Source organism: Centroberyx affinis, unplaced genomic scaffold, assembly GCF_046629955.1.
Source record: "Centroberyx affinis isolate AG114_WGS23_722 - 3 ecotype Tasmania unplaced genomic scaffold, CSIRO-AGI_Caff_v1 ptg005366l_1, whole genome shotgun sequence".
Taxonomy (NCBI): Eukaryota; Metazoa; Chordata; class Actinopteri; order Beryciformes; family Berycidae; genus Centroberyx; species Centroberyx affinis.
Genome location: NW_027282681.1, coordinates 16,951 through 36,704, shown reverse-complemented (window position 1 = coordinate 36,704; position 19,754 = coordinate 16,951). Strand labels below are relative to the sequence as shown.

General features: G+C 42.3%; 1 protein-coding gene across 1 annotated transcript in view; it reads right to left on the bottom strand.

The window, feature by feature from the left end:
• The window catches only part of LOC139667204 (cadherin-18-like), a gene marked incomplete at its 3' end in the record, with an annotated part of 52,312 nt that extends 33,068 nt beyond the window's left edge, over positions 1-19,244 (bottom strand). The window contains exons 1-4 of the mRNA XM_071546639.1: positions 19,061-19,244; positions 18,703-18,908; positions 12,234-12,528; positions 8,554-8,673 (exon numbers count right to left, since the gene is read on the bottom strand). Coding sequence (XP_071402740.1) covers positions 8,554-8,673; positions 12,234-12,528; positions 18,703-18,908; positions 19,061-19,244 — 805 coding nt within the window. The remainder of the gene's footprint in view (positions 1-8,553; positions 8,674-12,233; positions 12,529-18,702; positions 18,909-19,060) is intronic.
• Between the last annotated feature and the right edge of the window lie 510 nt (positions 19,245-19,754).

Below are 19,754 nucleotides of genomic sequence, written 5' to 3'. Positions count from 1 at the left end.
CTTGACTTGGTAATCTATATTTAGACTTGGGACTTGACTTGAGACTTGATTTGGTAATCTATATATAGACTTGAGAGTTGACTTGAGACTTGATTTGGTAATCTATATATAGACTTGAGACTTGACTTGGTAATCTATATTTAGACTAGGGACTTGACTTGAGACTTGACTTGGTAATCTATATTTAGACTTGGGACTTGACTTGAGCCATGACTTGGTAATCTATTTTTAGACTTGGGACTTGACTTGAGCCATGACTTGGTAATCTATTTTTAGACTTGGGACTTGACTTGAGACTTGACTTGGTAATCTATATTTAGACTTGGGACTTGACTTGAGACTTGTACCTCAAGACTTGAGACTGACTTGGGACTCGAGCAAAGCCGACTTCATCACACCTCCGTCCTGCAGGGATCAAAGTTGTCACTCTCCCTCCTCGGTGACAATTTCACGAGGCTGAAACTTGAATAACTGACAGTGTATGGGTAGCAGGGATTTTAATGGAAGTTTCGAACGGAATAAGAAGGGTCAGGAGAGCAGGGCAGACTCTGTGGATATTTTATTTGGCTGGATGAGGCTTGTCGCCGTGGGAGTATCTGCGACGAGACAACCGGCCCCTGGGAGACCTGCGCCGACCGTGAGAGTGCAGATAGACGAGGTGGAGAGGGGAGGCGGAGGGGCGCAAAGCAATTGCTGTCGAACGAGGCATGTAGTTAGGAGGGCTTTTATACCGTGGGTAGGTGATCAAGGTAATTGAGCGCAGCTGGCGAGTGATGGCCGGCTCTGGCTGGACGGGAGGAGGAAAGGAGGATCGGGGAGAGAGAGAGAGGAGGCTCATTCTCGTATTGTCCACTCCTGAACATCAATAAATTAGTTCCATAAAAAAAGATAGCGGTGTGAAACATATGGCGGTGTGGCTGATAGTATACCAACAATATGACAAATTACTGTGAGCAAAACACTGCGTACCGTCTGATATCTCCACGTGATGCAGATATTTTTTTTTTCCATATAGATTTTTTTTGAGATATTTTTCTGTCTCTATAGGGCCATTTCAGACCAACCCAGGCATAACGATCAGGCTATGTGTAGTTGCTGATCAGCATGAAGCAAGAGTTAAAGGTGCACAAAGTAATCTATCGGCATCTATCAGCGATCAGGTTTCTGGCACAGCTTGCAGTGGCCTGTAATTGACATAAACCAGAGGTGTAATCAAGTCACATTTGCTCCAGTCCCAAGTCAGTCTCAAGTCTTGAGGCACAAGTCTCAAGTCAAGTGCCAAGTCTAAATGTAGATTACCGAGTCAAGTCCAAGTCAAGTCCATGTCATTAATGTCAAGTCCCAAATCTAAATGTAGATTACCGAGTCAAGTCCAAGTCAAGCCCATGTCATTAATGTCAAGTCTCAAGTCTAAATCTAGAACACTAAGTCAAGTCAGAACAAATCAAGAGTCCAGTATCAATTTAATATCATAAAGAAAACGAAATATCTATGACTTTTCAATGCAATATGGTTTTAATAGGATAAAAACTTGGTAAGAGCATCATGAGTTTGATTTCTATAATCAGTTTCAACTTCAATAAATTCAATCATTCCATACAAATTCAGAAAACAGAATTTAAATTCAGTCGTCTGCTGGAACAAATCTCATTACTTTGAATTCTAAGTCATTTACACAAACACAAGATCTCAAGTCAAGACTTTAGAAACCTTTTCAAGTCATCAAAGTACAAGTCAGAGTCAAGTCCCAAGTCACCAGAACCCAAGTCAAGTCGAGTCTCAAGTCTCCTCTTCATGCATCAAGTCTCAAGCAATTCAAATTGTGACTCGAGTCTGACTCGAGTCACTCGAGTCAGACGTGGCCCTGTCAAAGATTGTGCTTCTCTTGCTAACTCTTCTCGTCAAAATCAGCATATTAGCAAACCTAGTTGGTAGGCTAAACATGATCAACTTTAGCCCCTTAAATGCTATAAGCTAGCATAGCTTAGCCTACCTTTAGTGGAGAAGAAAAATTAGCATTTGCTATCCCCAAACAGAGTCATTCCTATGTTCCCAGGGTCCTATGTTCCCCAGTTCTACATGTGATCTCTCAGGGTCCTATGTTCCCAAGGTCCTATGTTCCCCAGATTTATATGGCACATAATGGGAACATGACAAAGGGTCCTATGTTCCCAGGGTCCTATGATCCCCAACTCTACATATGTGATCTCCCAGGGTCCTACATTCTCAAGGCCCTATGTTCCCAAGGTCCTATGTTACCAGGGTCCTATGTTCCCCAGCTCTATATAATGGGAACCTGAAAAAGATGTTCCCCAGCTCTGTATTCGCTTAATATGGTTAGTTAGGGTTAGGGTTGAGGTAAGGGTTTAGGGTTAGGGTTAGGGTTAAACATGACCCTGGGAACATAGGACCCTGGGAACATAGATACGCTCCCCTTCAAACAGATAACGAACATCTGCTGACATATAAACACTTCCACTAACGGCACAGATGTCAAAACTTTTGACCTATACTTAAAAAGACAGCAGCAGCTTGTAAAAGAGCACCACCTAGTGGAGGCATGTGTGACAACTCTTTGGTCCTTGGTGTAAAACCTCTCACCTCAGTGACTTCGGTTCATACGGAAGTTAGCCTGGTACACATAAAAACGGTCTCCGCTCCCACCGTCTACGAACATTGATTTGAATGGGAAAGACCTTTCTATCCATTCAAGTTCTGTGGGTGAGATAAATCCCCCCAGGTTTCATCAAACTCTGGTCAGTAGTGTCTGAGGTATCACATGTGAAGGACGAACGAATGAATGAACATTTTCAGTCATATCCTCCTATCATGCACATTCTCACATTCTCGTTGAAACACCCAGAAAAAAAGCTGGATCGGGGATTTCAGAATATAAACGCTTTGGGAAGTCAGGCCCAGTTAATTTCTTATTCACTCCAGAATCTCTATTGAATCATACTAGGGGGTCACATCTTGAGTATTTAATGGATTGTTCAAGCTTTTCATTTTGAGCACAATGAAACTAATTTCTGGCACCTTTAGTTGGTATGGCAATAAATCATTAAGCCTTGAATATTTGAATCAAGGCCTTATTGAACTTAAAAAGAGGTGCTGACCAGTGGGTAGTGAATCATCACAGACCACCACAGCTTTGCACTTTTATATTTATAAGAGAATCAATGATATTAGATGTGGGTGCTATTAAGAAGCCTTCCTATGGGATATATTGTATACTCAAGTCAATATTCTTCAAGCTGGATTCATGGAAAACGACTGACGGCCAGTTGCGCACTGTAAAAAAGAGGCCATCTTAATTCTGTGTATGCTAACAAAGACGGAGAGACATAATCCATTCTAATTGACCGGGAACACAAAAAGTGAAGTGTCCAGTCCTGAAAGAAATGATGAAAACCTCAAACAACTTGATTCACCCTAACACTGTCTGGTTCTGAAGCTATTTATGTATTCAGGGACAGGGCACACACACACACACACACACACAGAAGCCACACAGACAGCTTGTGTACAAAACCCCCATTTCTGTCTCCAGTAACCCCATTCACATTGAGCGGAATGCGCTTTGAAAAGCACTCTCACTAAAAGACGCTGTTTGATATTTTCCTTCTCTGTGCAATGTTCTACAAGGCTTTTTTCTCTTGTGTCTTCAATGGACAGAGTGTCATGTCTGAGAGAGAGAGGGGTAGAGAGAGAGAGAGAGAGAGAAAGAGAGAGAAGAGAGAGAGGGAGACAAAGCGAGTTACTGGGACAAAGGGAGAGGCAGAGAGACAGATGAGGACAGAGAGGAAAAGAGCAAATGCTTGTTCTTTCATACTGAGCCTTTTTCTCTGAATGCTGTCTGCTCTCAGACAATTCAGTCAGCACCAGCAACCATTTGATTCACAATGCACGTAGGTAGTTCACTGCCGCCGGGATGCTATTTAATTCAATTTGACAGAGCAAATTTAAGGCTATTATTGATGCGAACAGGCAAAGATACAAATTTCCTCTCTAATTAAAAGCTGTATAATGCTGTATTCTATCCGCATGCCCTATTGTTTGTGCACTGGCCTTATTTGCAAAGAATTAGAGGCGAAAAGTGTTACTTCTCCTGTCAGACTGGTTCAACATGGAGTGAGACTTCTTCAGCATAAGATTTGACGAGAGGGGAGCAAGAGTGGGGGGTAATATCCTCATGGGAAGACAGAACTATGGTTCTAGATAGAACACAGTCTCTGAACCCATCGTCTATCGGTCTGACGGCGATTAGAGTCTGGGGGCGACGGCCAATATTTCGGGGTTTCCAGTGTAACCAGCGGACATCCGGGCCAAGACTTCCTCTTCCGTGCGCCGGTCATTGTTTACAGTCCGATTAGCAACTTGAGACGCGAGAATGGAGTTGGAGTTGAGAGATGACTCCATTCTCGCGTCTCAAGAAGTCTTGGCCCGGACGTCCGCTGGCTACACCGGAAACCCCCGAAATATTGGCCATCGCCCCCAGAGTCTAATCGCCGTCAGACCGATAGACGATGGGTTCAGAGATTGGATAGAACATAGAACTAGAGTGGCAAGACGTAACTATCGGTACAACACATGTACAATGACAGCAACATTTACTTGTGAAGTCGACAAATTAGCACTGTCTGCGTATGCTATTTATGTCTTCTCCAGCTCTTTTTCATTCATTCGTTTTCTTTACCTGCTTCTGCTAGAACCTATCCCAGCATGCAATGGGTGGAAGGCAGGGAAACGCCCTGGACAACTTGCCCAGCCCATCACAGGGTGAACACAGATAGACAGGCAACCACAAAAACTAGGTGTTAAAAAATATTGCCGAAAACTGAAATAAAAATAAAAATGAGACTTTGAGAAAAATAACACAACTGAACCAAAACTATCTTGTCTACTTCTAAAACTAACTGTAAATAAAAATATACTTGAAATGTTTTTTAGTTTTCATTTTTTTGTTGATGTGCAGATGAAAACAAGAATGAATTTTGGGCTATAAGAAATACTTTTTGGCTATTCCTACTTAATGCTAACTATGCCACTAGATGGCGCTACCCTGTACACCGACTTGTTCCTATCCACCTGACTTGCAGGAGGAAACCCAGGAGAACTTGGGGGAACATGCAACCTTCACACAGAAAGGACCAGGAATTGAACCTGTGACCTTCTGCCACAATGCTAAACACTGAAACACTATGATGTCCCTGGCTCTGGGTTACACAACCAGCAGTTCTTTTCCTCAACAATTCAAGGCAAATCAGGAATGTTTTTCTTCTTTTTGGGGTGAGAGCTCACTAGAGAAAAACAGAATATGGTCTGATGAGGACATCCCATAGCGAGAGTGCTAGCCAGGACAGCTGTCCCAGGCTCTTAGCACAAGGAGCCCCAAAGGAATCCACAGAGATTGATCGATTATGTAACAGTTCTTCTCATAAATCATAAGTCAGGCTCATAAATTCAGGTTCCCTCTCGGTCAACTTGTGCTACTTTCCTTGCCATTTCTTCAGGGAGGCAGCACACACAACCTATTGTTTGTTCTGGTGTTGGGGAAAACTGCCGCCGTGTCCCACAGGGTTACAGCAAAGTCAAGAAAAGCTAGCGAACATTTATCAGGAAGAAGCCTCCTGTCTGGATTTATAGGGTTTCCATCGAGCCATGTGGTCTTGCATACACATGTTGGATCTTTCTGAAATGAGCACGTTGTCTTAAAATGCAAATATGTGCTCTGTGCACAAAAAATAGAGACATCATTTCCCACATGAAAGGATGAGACATGACTAGAAACAGGTAGCAGTTTGATAAATAGTGCATTTGAAAGTACAGGTCCCGGGGGGGGGGGGGGGGGGGCGGATGGGTGGATACATTGGAGTCATTCCTATGTTCCCAGGGTCCTATGTTCCCCAGTTCTACATATGTGTTCTCCCAGGGTCCTGTGTTTCCAAGGTCCTATGTTCCCAGGGTCCTATGTTACCAGGGTCCTATGTTCCCCAGCTCTATGTAGCACATAATGGGAACCTGGAAAAGATGTTCTCCAGTTAAACATAGGACCCTGGGAACATAGGACCCTTTGTCATGTTCCCTTTATGTGCCATATAGATCTGGGGAACATAGGACCCTGGGAACATAGGACCCTGTGAACACAGGACCCTGGGAACATAGATACGCTCCCGATAAATTTACCTTCAACTCCAGTTCAATTCCCCACTCATGCCAAGACGTTTTCTACTGTGAGTGGAGTTTTCAAAAGTGATATCAGACCTTATAACCAATCCTCGAACTAATGTGTGCTATGTGGAGATTTCATTGAGACATGATATAAACCAATATCCACACAGCAGCAGCTGTGTTGCTGTTTTCCCCTCTTTTCTAAAGCTTGTTGTCAAATTCTGCTCCTGAACGAAGCTCCTCCCGGGCCATTCAGTAGCTATCCATTTTTTGTAAAACTAGCTTGTCACCTCCCTAGCTGTTTAAAAGCGGCCATTACCCCGTCCCATTCCTGAAAATGTTCTCATAATGGCGGAATCCTTGAAGCAAGGGAGTAAAATAGTAAACTTGCTACCTCTTCACTTGTCATTGTTTGTACCTCCTGTAACCTTCAGCAGTAGAAAGGCCTGGCAAAGCGACACTGTTAATCGGCAAGACTTCTCCGTAGGTACGGTTAGCTTAGTTATTAGCATTTATGCACGGTGCTTTGTAATTTTGTCCTCGGTAGGCCTCCGTTGTGCAGTGGTCGTACACGGCTTTATTTACGAAGGTGTTGCAGTCTCTGTCACCCTCCAGTGGTCAGAAAATTACCCAAGACCAAAACCGTACCGTAACCTTACCCAAATTGTTTTAGTTGCTAACCTTCACTTAAGTTTTGTTTCCTACACCCAACCCTAACGGTAACCAAACTGATTACCTTTTCTGATAACCTTTTCTCACAACAGGGGAAAATGGCGTGTTGAATTTGTGCGATTGTCACATGATCCATTCATGGCGGAGGAACGTAATCTTCACATTGTTTGTGTCCACAACACATAATAATTCATGCTCTTTTCAGACAATTTGAATCTTGTAAAGAAACCAATGCTTCCTAACAGTGGTTTGACAGAGGCTAATGACAATACAAAGATTGGAGAGGTCCTGAATGTTACTGCACGCATTGCATGCAACAGGCATTCACTTCTGATCTCTTGCTCACCTCTGAGCAGAATGGCACTATGGTACTACCAGAGGTGAGACACAGGATGGATGATATCTGACAGGGGACTGCCCATTGTCCCGACGGCCCATTATTCCGAAACCCCAATAGTCTGAAAAATGTCCACCCATTGGACCGAAAGCCCATTTGTCCGACAGCCCGTTATCCCGGAGGTGGTTGGGTTGAGGCATGAGGTCACTGAGGTAAGGGTTAGAGCAAGCTTACGGTCAAGGCTGTCAGAAGCCACGGTTGTTGATGGAGCCAGGCATGGAGTTTTCGGACTATTGGGGTTTCGGAATAATGGGCCGTCGGAACAATGGCATGGCACCATCTGACATTCACAGGTCCTTAAAAAGTCTTAAAAGTCTTAAATCTAGTTATTAGAGGTCCTTTTTTCATTATGCATTGAGTTTCTTGAATGAATATAGAACAGGGTTAGTTGTACAATATGCATCATATCTGCCATTACTAAACACAGTTGGACTTCATGTCACTCAACAATCCTTTTTCTTATACTGCCCCTCATTTCAGAACTTTCTTTAGCAATGTTCAATCAGAAATAGGTTGGTTTTGCCAGCTTTGGTTTCCAAATCTGTCTTAAATTCAGTTCCAGGTAGCACTGAAAATGTCAAGTAGTGTTGTCAGTCAAGGGTTAGGGTTAGTCAAGACCAAGACCAGAGCATACTAAGTCCGAGTCAAGACCAAGACTTTGAGGGGGGCGAAACTGAGTCAAGACCAAGACCGAAGGGGGGCGAGACCGAGTCAAGACCGAGACCAGACCAATGCGAGTGATGGCTCAACATTTACACCATTTCTCTGCTAAAATTCAAAAAGAAAGAAAGCATTATTTAGGAATTTAAGTAAAATACAAATGGATGTACAGTATGTACTCGGTGACAGAAGGCAATCCTTTGTTCTGAAACATTGCAATTCAATTTCACTGACCTTTGGAAAGGCTCAAGACAGTGGGCAGAATGAAACAGAAGTGTTAAAACACCCTGAGCACACAGCTTTTACATCCAATCACAGTAAAAATAAATAAATCAGACAATTCACCTGCACGTATGATGTTACTGCAATTGTGGTCTCGACTGGCCTTGAAATAAAATTCTGAGTCCTCTTTGTCCAAGACCGAGTCAAGACCGAGTAAAAATGCAGTCGATTCCGAGACGAGACCGAGACCATCAAAATGTGGTCTTAAGACCGGTCTCGAGACCAAGACCGATCTCGAGTACTACAACACTACTTAGAAGTCTCACATTTGGCTTCCTGAAACCTGCATGCACCTTGCATATACTTGCTGCTGTGTGTGTGTGTGTAACATTGACTGAGCTGTACATTGAGTAAACAGAGAAGCAGTTTACCAGTCTTGGGGTCAACAGAGAAGTAGGGCTGTCCCTCCAGGATGCTGTAGACTATCTTGGCACTGTTCCCATAGGTGGGGTCATCTGCATCTGACGCCGTCACCTGGAACACTGACGTTCCTGCGTAGAGGAGAGAAAACAATTGAGTCATGGATTCATCAGGTGTTGGAAAATACAGCAGTAAGCACCAAAGAGAAATGGATTGAGTATGTGTCCAAACCGAAATCTTGGAAAAAACATCCTAGAAGATCACACATATGCAAGCACATGCAGAAACATATTTACTTTTATTGTCATCATTGATGCACTAGATGCTGAATAGTATAAAGATAAGAAAACCTCCAATTTATTGTAAACCAAGCTGCATTTTTTTGGACAGCAACACAGTGTTTCTGTCTAGATGTGAAACTCTGAACTTCCGCTGAATGCATAATATGAGCTGCAGTAAAGCAGTGTCTGTGTTTTCGGTGGTGCTCTTGTAAAGAGCAATAGCCCATTAGCCTGGCCATGTTGCAGCAGTCAGGATAAGCCAAAGCCTTTATCCATCTCATTCATCATGCTAGTCCTGTGGTGCGTTATTGGATATGTCAAAGCCGCATTCCTAAAAACGTTTTAAAATTAAGGTGTCTGGAATTGTTTTATCAGTGACTAATATGTTTCTGGAGGATGTCAATCTCACACAAATATTGCAACATTGATGAATGTATAACGGTTTGTAAGCTGCCAGTAATTCAGTGTTTCTTTACATAGTGGAACTAAATCACATTGGCTAAGCCGTATTTTCTCAAACTCCACTGGCTGGAATTATATTCGCAGCCTGGCAGCATTAGTTCTCTGAGCATTCAATCAAAACGCGTTGAGAACTACTGGAGCCTCAGTGGCATACGCACACGCACAACACTGTGTTATTATAATTGTGAGGACGTTCTGTTTACTTAATATAAATTAATTCTATAACCTTTATGCTTCCCACAATAACCAGCTATGGGGGATATGCAGTCGTGTTCACTTCATTAACTTGTGAGCTTTAATTGCATTAACAGTTGCAAAACATTCAACACATTCCAATAGCAATTTTTAATATGAACAATTACCCTACTCAACAAATCCCATTTATTTCTGAATCAACACATTTGCCCTTCACGCTACTGTCCACAAAAACTATATTGTATACTATAAGTTATTTATAGTATTGTTATATCGTTGGGGGATATTGTTTGTGCACTATTGTTTGGTACACATGCAACCCTGAGTACTATAATTGTGAACTGTTAGTACCTACTGTTAAGTAATAATAATATAATAATAAACTTTATTTATATAGCACTTTTAAAAAGTACAGAAGAGCAAAAACAGGCTAAGAACTGTACAGACAACAAACCAGACAATAAACAAATACTAAAGAAAGATAGCATAGTACAAACAAAAAAAAAAAACGGATAAAAAGGCTTTTCTATAAAAAAAAAAGAGCCTTAAAAAAAAAGAGCCGTAAAATCTTAAAATCAGTTGTGAAATTAACAGGGAGCCAGTGCAGCAAAGCTAAGACAGGGCTCATATGGTCCCATTTCCTAAACCTGATTGAAGTCTGCATGCTGCAGCATTTTGAACTCAGCAGCCTGATTAGATCATTCTTATTGAGACAGGAATTTAGAGAATTAGAGAAGTGACAAATGAACACATGGATTAGCTTTTTAAAGGACTAGTTCACCCAAAAATGAAAATTCTGTCATCATCTACTCACCCTCATGCCAGTTGAAACACAGGTGAAATTTGTTAGTCCATATAACACACAGGGAGGTTGCCAGCACAACTTGGTAGCAGCCTTCTCCAAAACAACTGAAGTCAATGGGGACCAGTTCTTTAGAGTTCCAAAACAAAAACAGCCAAACAATCACACTGTGAATAGAAAGACCTATACACCATTATTTGTTGCAAATCAATCAGCTGTAGTTAAGATTTGCACTAAATGATGGTGTAAATATACTGTAGGTCTTTTTGGAACTCTGAAGAACTGGTCCCCACTGACTTCAGTTGTTTTGGAGAAGGCTGCTATGGAGTTGTGCTGGCAACCTCCCTGTGTGTTATATGGACAAACTGCACCTGTGTTTCAACTGGCATGAGGGGGAGGAGATGATGACAGAATTTTCATTTTTGGGTGAACTATTCCTTTTAAGGTCTACTGGGGAAATGAAAGATCTGATTAAGATCTGATTTTAGAAATGTTTTTTACCTGCTGATACAACCTTTTTTTTACCTGGCAGTCAAAACAAAGGTCAGAGTCAAAGAGTACGACACCACTTTACATTAAGTGTTCATTAACTAATGTTAATGCATTTACCAACATGAATAATGTCAAAGGCACATGAACAACGGCATGAATTAATGCTGTTATACCTGTTTTTATTGTGGCATTGGTTTGGAGATAAATATAGCTGACTGCTAACATTAAGTATCATTCGGGATCAACATCGGGTTCAATTCAATTGCTTTAGTCTTTGATTTGGACCTTCTCCAGAATGCATGATTAAAGGGGTGTAACAGTTCATGTATTTGTGCTGTGGAGTCTGTTAAGTCCATTGATTCCCAATACTTGATATTGGAATCGGAGTCGATTCCAAAATTTTTGGAACAGCCCTATGTAAAACATGTCCATCCGGTGTCAGGCCTTTTTTGCTTTGTTTTGTTGTTCTTATTTTAGCCGAGAAACAAACCGAACCGTGACCCAAAAACCGAGATACAAACTTCAATAGGAACTGTGAGTATGGTTAACCGTTATGCCCCTAATGCTTAAATTCAGAGGTGGAAAGTAACTAAGTACATTTACTCAAATACTGTACTTAAGTACAATTTTGAGGTACTTGTACTTTACTTGAGTATTACCATTTTATGCTACTTCTACTCCACTACATTTCAGAGGGAAATATTGTACTTTTTACTCCACTACCTTTATTTGATAACTTAAGTTACTAGTTACTTTGCAGATTTAGATTATTAATACAAAATATAATCAACTAATAAATTGTGATGTATTATTATAGATTACTTTAAGCTACCCAGCAGTATATAAAGTAGTGGAAATCAGCCCCACCTTTTCCAGCTGCAACATTAAAGTGATGCTTACACATTAATGCATCAATAATTATAATTCAATAATATAATATACACTGTATTATTCTGAAATGGGCCATTCTGCATAATGAGTGCTTTTACTTTTGTTGCTTTAAGTACATTTTGATGCTAATACTTTTGTACTTTTACTTAAGTAACATTTTGAATGCAGGACTTTTACTTGTAACAGAGTATTTTTATACTGTGGTATTTCTACTTTTACTTTAAGCGTAACCAAACCCCACCAAAATCTGTGGTGAAGTCTGACACCTAATGGTGAAAAGTAGGGTACTGCATGGGCCATCTGCTATTGGCTGGTGTTTGTGCCTGCTGATGTCACCTTCTATAGAGTACAACAGGTGGTGACATCCCATGGCACCAAGACCAGCCAATAGCAGATGAGCAGTGCAGTACCCTACTTTTCACCATTAGGTGTCAGGCTTCACCAGAGATTTGGTTTTGGGGTTCAGTTACTCTTTAAGTAAAAAATCTACTTCTTCCACCACTGCTTAAATTCCTGCAATACTGACATTCATTTACAACGCAGATTTTTCAGGTAGGGCCTCTCTTACCGACGTCGGCCATCTCGGGTACGGTGGCCGAGAAGGGTCCATCCGGAAAGGTCGGGGCGTTGTCGTTGACATCCTGCACCTTGATGATGAACTCCGATTCCGCCTCCAGCGAGCGATTGGTCTGTCGGTCGACGGCCCGGGCGTGGAGCACGTACTGGGTCTTCCTCTCGCGGTCGAGGCTCTTCGCCGCGTGGATGTCGCCCGTCGTCTCGTCGATGACGAAGATGGACCCGGCACCCTCGCCGGACAGGATGTAGCGCACCGAGCCGTCGCCCTTGTCGGAGTTGGAGTGGAGCTGGAGATGTAAGAGGGGGAAAAAAGACAGAGAGAGAGAGGTAAAGCACAGTGTTTGACAAGTATGTAATATAGAGTAATAGCTGACTGTCAGGATGAACGGTTAGCTAATGGTGAGGACCACGCCATGAGAGAGAGATAGTCGCACAGAGGGAAGAGAGGCAAGGCTTAGCGTTTGGCATTTGACAAGTTGTACAGAAGATGTAAAAAAAGGATACTGCCACAGTAAATAGGGTGAGGAGAGAGCGACAGAACAAGTTCTACAACAGACAGCGTCCGACCCAGGATGCTGTCAGAGTAGACAGCAAATTAAGGACAAGAAGAGAGAGATGCTTTGATAAAAAAACAGAGAGAAAGAGATAGAAAGACCTTGAGAAATGCTCCATACCAGTTATTCTCAACCTTTTTCATATCAAGGACCCCTAATTTACTACACAGTAGGACCACGGACCCCCGTTTGATGAGATTTTGTCTCTCAAACCCAAATCTGAGAATATTTTTTTATTATTTTAGATACAATTTTGTCCAGAATTCCATGACTGTCTGTACTGTAGGTAGAGAGAAGACAGTGAAACTATGATCAAAGTAGTCATTCTTCTACATTCTCTAATTGTGTTAACTTCTAGTGGTCAAGTTTAACAATTACTCAATTCGCTGGGGACCCCCTTGAACCCCCTCAAGGACCCCTGGTGGTCCCCGGACCCCACGTTGAGAACCACTGCTCTATATTAGGCCTATAGTATGGGATCTAACCCAGTCTGCAGTGTGTGGTAGTGAAACGGAAAGTTGCAGGAATTTCCACCTCAGCTCACTCTAGCTCAGTGTTTTCCAAAGACTCCGTTGGGACTCGTAGTTTGGCTTCACGAAATTAAATATTGAATAGAAAAAGTGAAATACTGTAAGCGTGTAGGTTAATAGCATATAATAATAGCATTTTTTTTAGATTATTCTTGACCTTAGCCTACATTATGATAATGCATCCTGTCCAAAAGGCTCACTATGGCTCCCCTGTAGACCTGTGAATACCGGCACATTTTTGCATGTCTTTTATACATGCGGTTAGTCTTTCACTATCGTCTCATATCCCTCTCATTGTTATATATTGTATATATATATATTTTATCATTTTCATAATTCTCCACCTTTTTCACAATGCACAAATTGTCTTTCTGTCTCAGTTCTGCTGCTACTCGAACTACTGCTGCTATTTTACATCCTGAATGCAGACTTTTTTCACATTTTCATTCATACATTTATTACATCCTATAGTCTTTGCTGTATACTACTATTTGCTGCTGCAATTTCTCCACTGGGATCATGAAAGTTTAATGGAATCAAGTCTAATCCAATATAATTATCGGCCCTTATTCAGCCAGACCTGGAGGAGTAATTGCTGGGGAAGGAAAGTCACACACATTGGTCACTGAGCTTCACTGGAGCAATGTCAGTGCCTTGCTCAGGAGCACTGTGACGATGGTTCTTACAGGATTACACTAACGTTTTTGGGAGTTTGGCCCATTGGTCACCTTATCCAATATCTGACGAGAGGATTGGCACCAAAATCATCTCTGTGTCTCCAATGGATAGTTCTGTCTGGTGCGCATGCTAACACTTTAGCATAGAGCAGTGGTTCTCAACGTGGGGTCCGGGGACCACAAGGGGTCCTTGAGGGGGTTCCAGGGGGTCCCCAGCAAATTGATGAATTATTAAACTTCGGCATTATTTCATTTACAAGAAGTTAAGAGAATGTAGAAGAATGACTGTTTTGATCATAGTTTCACTGTTATCTCTCTACCTACATGTCATGGAATTCTGGACAAAATCATATCTAACAATAAAAGTATTCTCAGATTTGGGTCCGAGAGACAAAATCTCATCAAGTGGGGGTCCGTGGCCCTAATATGGACTAAACTAGGGGTCCTTGTTATGAAAAAGGTTGAGAATCACTGGCATAGAGTATGTTAAGAAATGGCAGAAGATTAGCATTATGGGTTTTTATTATTATTCAACGGCCTGTAGATTCATAACTTCTGAAAACAAAAGCTCAATCTGATGCAAATCAACAGCGCAAAAAAAACTTTGCTGACAAGTTTTGCTCAAAGTCTCGTGGGAGGAGAATCTTCTGCTATTGAAGTCTAATTTTATATTTTATTTGCCATTAAAATTAACTAACCATCCAGCCTCAGAGCTGCTACAAGTTCTTATTTTCTCACTTTTAGGATAATGCTAGTTGCCAATGATTAATATACTGGATGGTAAAGCATTAGGACAGAGCTTTCTACTGGAGGCACAGAGATGATTTTGGTGCCAATCGTAAATTGTCATATATTGGGTGAGGTGACTAATGAGGCCATGCTCTCAAAATGTTGGAGTAGCCCTTTAAAAGAGTGACATGTGTTACTCACTTACTTTTTCTTACCCAGATTCTCCAGTCACTTGTACCCTTCTCTAACCTTCGGGCTTCCACCTCCCCTAAATCACTCAGGGTTCCAAGAACAAAAAAAAAAAAAAAAAAAAGCTTTCAAAAAAGTAGGTCCCTGGAGAAAAGGTTTTTAGCTCACGGACTTGTTGTGGATAGGTGTAGAATATTATTCATGCAGGCTACATGCAGGAGGAACATGCTGAATATGCCAACAACCTGCATGCCTCCTCAGCCCTGCTTTCCAAAATATTGTTTTTGAGAACAAAGAGTCAATAGAGACAAATCTTGACACATTTGGCACCATAAAAACATAACAGAGAAATAGGCTACACAACGCAATGAGCACACCGAGAGAAAATATAACAGAAGTACACTGCCAGTACGCGCTGTAACAATGCTGCAGCGTAAAGACAAAGAAAACCCATCTCCCTGGCACAAAATAAAAGATTTAAAACAGAAAGGCAGGCAGGAAAAGACGAAGAGAAGAAGAAAGGAGGGTAAAAATACAGCGGCACGGAAACAACAGTGTTCCTAAGCAGCAGCTGGCAAGGAAGGAGTTGCCGACTGACATTTTGAGGCTAAAGTATTTCCCCCTGTGTATGCCTTCTTCAGCTCGCGGAACAAAGGCTTGCGAGGGTGTGAAATATGAATCAAAAACTGCGTGTGCGGGGGGGAGGCCATGCTTTTTTAATTTGAACAGGTTAATTCCCTCCAATCGGGATTAACAGGACATGCTACGCTAAGCTACATCACGAAAGAGGATAGCCTAGACATAAGTGGTTTTGGTGTGTCAATGTGATTTGGTATACTTACATCGATGCATAATTAGGTTGACAAAAAGATTAAAAATCCACCCTTGGGTAGTCTGACACTGTTACATACCATCAATTTTGTGATGTTCAATGCATTCCAGGAGTTATAGTTTGTCGTAAATTACAACAAAATAGCTCCTGGAATGTAGTTGAAACAGGGTTCTCCACGCATCTTCCAGCAAAATGCGGCTGAATCAGGTGCTTCTCAGCTCGAGGACAGCAAACTTCCAGAAAACAAAAGGGACTGGAGCACAATGATAGATTCACAGCCTTTAATTGTGCAAACAGACTAACGTTTCAACACTACTGTGTCTTCATCAGAGTCAAAGTGGACAAAGACATGAGGCAAACAACATATATAGGGTGCATCCCAAGTCTCTTATTTGATATTTCCTCGCTCCTCGATCCTCGCTTGAACCGGAAGTCGTTCTGGTCCGTCATTTTGAAGTTTCCTCTCTCCTCGCATGGTTTCCTTGCGTCTCTCCATGCATCCTCGGTGGGAGGGACTGAGACGCAAGGAAAAGACGCAAGTGACTTGGGATGCACCCATAGTCAACCTAGACCAGGTGTACAATTGTCATTGGATAATTGGTTGAACAGGGTTTCAAATCTATTGGATAATGAATCCAAGGGTAGGAGTTGCCATAGTCAGTGTCCAAGTGCCACACCCCTAACAACATGTCAGAAACAAAAGAACATAGACCTCTCTTAAAGTTAGATAAAAGTACAAAAAGTACAAGTACAAACATCCGTCAAAGTGTGCCAAATTAGAGGAAACATGACAAACTCAGTTCTTCATTTAAGCCAAAGGGCTCCGCTGTATTCAGAGTATGAATCCAATAGAGAGGTTTGTGTTCTTTTGAACACAAAAGACAACTGTGTGACAATTGTACACCTGGTCTAGGTTGACTATATGTTGTTTGCCTCATGTCTTTGTCCACTTTGACTCTGATGAAGACACAGTAGTGTTGAAACCTTAGTCTGTTTGCACAATTAAAGGCTGTGAATCTATCAGTGTGCTCCAGTCCCTTTTGTTTTCTGGAAGCTCCTGGAATGCATTGAACATCACAAATGCAAGTTTTTTGGTGTACCCACTTTTCCTCAACCTGTCTCATCTACTTCAGTTAGTGATGTTTCCCAGAATGCCTTTCGCCAACCTCCAGAGAAGGGGAAACTCAGTACCGCATTGAGGTGGACCGAGCTGTCACTTGGTGCGCAAACAATGACCTCCTGCTTAATACAGCCAAAACCCAGGAACTCATTATCGACTTCCGATGCATGCCGAATCCCAAAATTCCTCGGAACATACATTAGCAATAACCTGAAGTGGAAAACTAACACTGAACACATCATCGCAAAAGCCTCAACAACGGCTTTACTTCCTTAGGCAGCTCTGGGTGTAATCATAGAAGTCGATCTAAATTTTAAGAGCCATATCTATCAACTCACAAGATCAGCCTTCTACCATCTAAAAAACATTTCAAAACTAAGGGGCTTTCTCTCAAAATCAGACTTTATTCATGCATTTATAACAAGTAGACTAGACTATATGGTCTTTTCACCGGCCTCCCAAAATCAGCTGTGCGGCAACTACAGTTAATTCATAATGCGGCTGCACGCGTTCTCACCGGAACTAAAAAGTCTGAACACATTACACCTGTTCTTAGATCTCTGCATTTGCTCCCCGTCAAAACTTGAATCGATTTTAAAATTCTGCTACTTGTTTACAAAGCTCTAAATGGCCTTGCACCTCAGTATATAAAAGACATGCTAATTAGATACAAACCAGCAAGAACTCTCAGGTCCACAGGCAGTGGTCTTTTAACCGTCCCTCGTACTATCTCTAAAGAAGGGGATGCTGCCTTTTGTATTGTCACATATTGTAGTAGATGGAACGCCCTGCCTGAGGACTTGAGAATGTGTGTGTGTGTGTGTGTGTGTGTTTTGTATATTTTGACATTTGCATATTCTGCACTGATTCCTGTATAACTGCACTAACACCTGTTGATGCATATTTATCTTCTGCACTTGCACTTCGATGATTGTGTTGCGATTGTATTGCATGAATAATATTCTTTTTAAGCACGTCGTGTTGCCCTGTGTATGAAATGTGCTGTATAAATAAATTTGACTTGACTTGACTTAAAAAATACTGGATCAAGCATCAACTTCTCTATCTATCTATCTATCTGTTTATCTATCCATCTATGCTTGTATACGTGTAGGTGGAGAGAGCAATAGCGAGGGCACAAAAAAACAGACATATTCACAAAGATACAAGCTGTGGCTGCATTGCGTTTTGGTCTACCTGAATTAAATGCTGTCAGTGTGTTTTAGTAAGAATGTATCCTCCCCAAAGAGAAATGCCACGGCAACACACACAAACGCAATTCACAAGAGAGATGAATACAGAATGAGAGATGCATCAAGGCTATTTGCAACTGTGGATTTTATCTGTTATTTTTTCATTACATTACATTTACATTACATCATGTAGCACAGTGGTTCTCAACGTGGGGTCCGGGGACCACCAGGGGTCCTTGAGGGGGTTCCAGGGGGTCCCCAGCAAATTGATCAACTGTTAAACTTCACCATTATTTAATTCACTAGAAGTTACCACAATTACAGAATGTAGAAGAAAGAATATGTTGATCATAGTTTCACTGTTATCTCTCTACCTACAATACAGACAGTCATTGAATTTTGGACAAAATCATATCTAAAAATGAAAATATTCTCAGATTTGGGTTTGAGAGACAAAATCTCATCAAATGGGGGTCCGTGGCCCCAATGTGTACTAAATTAGGGTCCTTGATATGAAAATGGTTGAGAATCACTGATTTAGCAGACGCTTTTGTCCAAAGTGACTTACAATAGGTAAGTTTAAGAAGGGTAAAAAGGGTAAGAAGCTAGGTTAGTTCAAGAAGGGTCCAGGTGTAACCTGAAGAGATGTGTCTTTAGTCTCCGCAAAAGATGGGCAGTGATTCGGCCGTTCTAACAGAAGGGGGGAGCTCGTTCCACCATCGTGGCGCCAGGGATGTGAAGAGTCACGACCGGGATGAGCGACTTCAGAGCCCACGTAGCGACGGAGGGGCGAGGCGACCTGCGAGGGTGGAGGAGTGGAGGGAACGAGGCGAGGTTTGGAACCTAACCATAGATCGCAGATAGGGAGGGGCAGTCTGATGTACTGCCCCGTAGGAGAGTACCAGTGTCTTGAATTTGATGCGCGCAGAGATGGGAAGCCAGTGAAGCGACCGGAAGAGGGGAGTGACGTGAGAGAATTTTGGTTGGTTGAACACCAGACGGGCTGCAGCGTTCTGATTGGCTGTAAGGGTCTGATGGCAGAGGCAGGTAGCCCGGCCAGAAGAACATCGCAGTAGTCCAGGCGGGAGATGACAAGAGCCTGGACCAGGAGTTGTGCCGCTTCCCTCGTAAGGAACGGGCAAATTTTTTTGGGGACTGCCCATTGTTCCGACGGCCCATTATCCCGAAACCCCAATAGTCTGAAAAATGTCCACCCATTGGACAGAAAGCCCATTTGTCCGACAGCCCGTTCTCCCGGAGGTGGTTGGGTTGAGGCATGGGGTCACTGAGGTTAGGGTTAGCGCAAGCTTACGGTCAAGTCTGTCAGAAGCCACGGTTGTGGATGGAGCCAGGCATGGAGTTTTCGGACTATTGGGGTTTCGGAATAATGGGCCGTCGGAACAATGGCATGGTACCATTTTTTCTACACATTTCCGACAGTAAGGAGCTGGGTTTAGCCTATATAGGCACGTGAATTATCTTCAGTCGTTATTTCCGCATGGAGGATACACCTGTGCATCCTCCGGCCACGCCTCATTGGAGGACGGAGGCGAGGAGACATGAGGGATCCTCCATGTGTCTTTTAACCATTTGGAACGTCCTTAATGATGGCCATTGCTCATTCAAGTTGATCACCTGGACACCACAACTCGATCCATCAGATCACCAACCATGTATGTAAACTAGCAG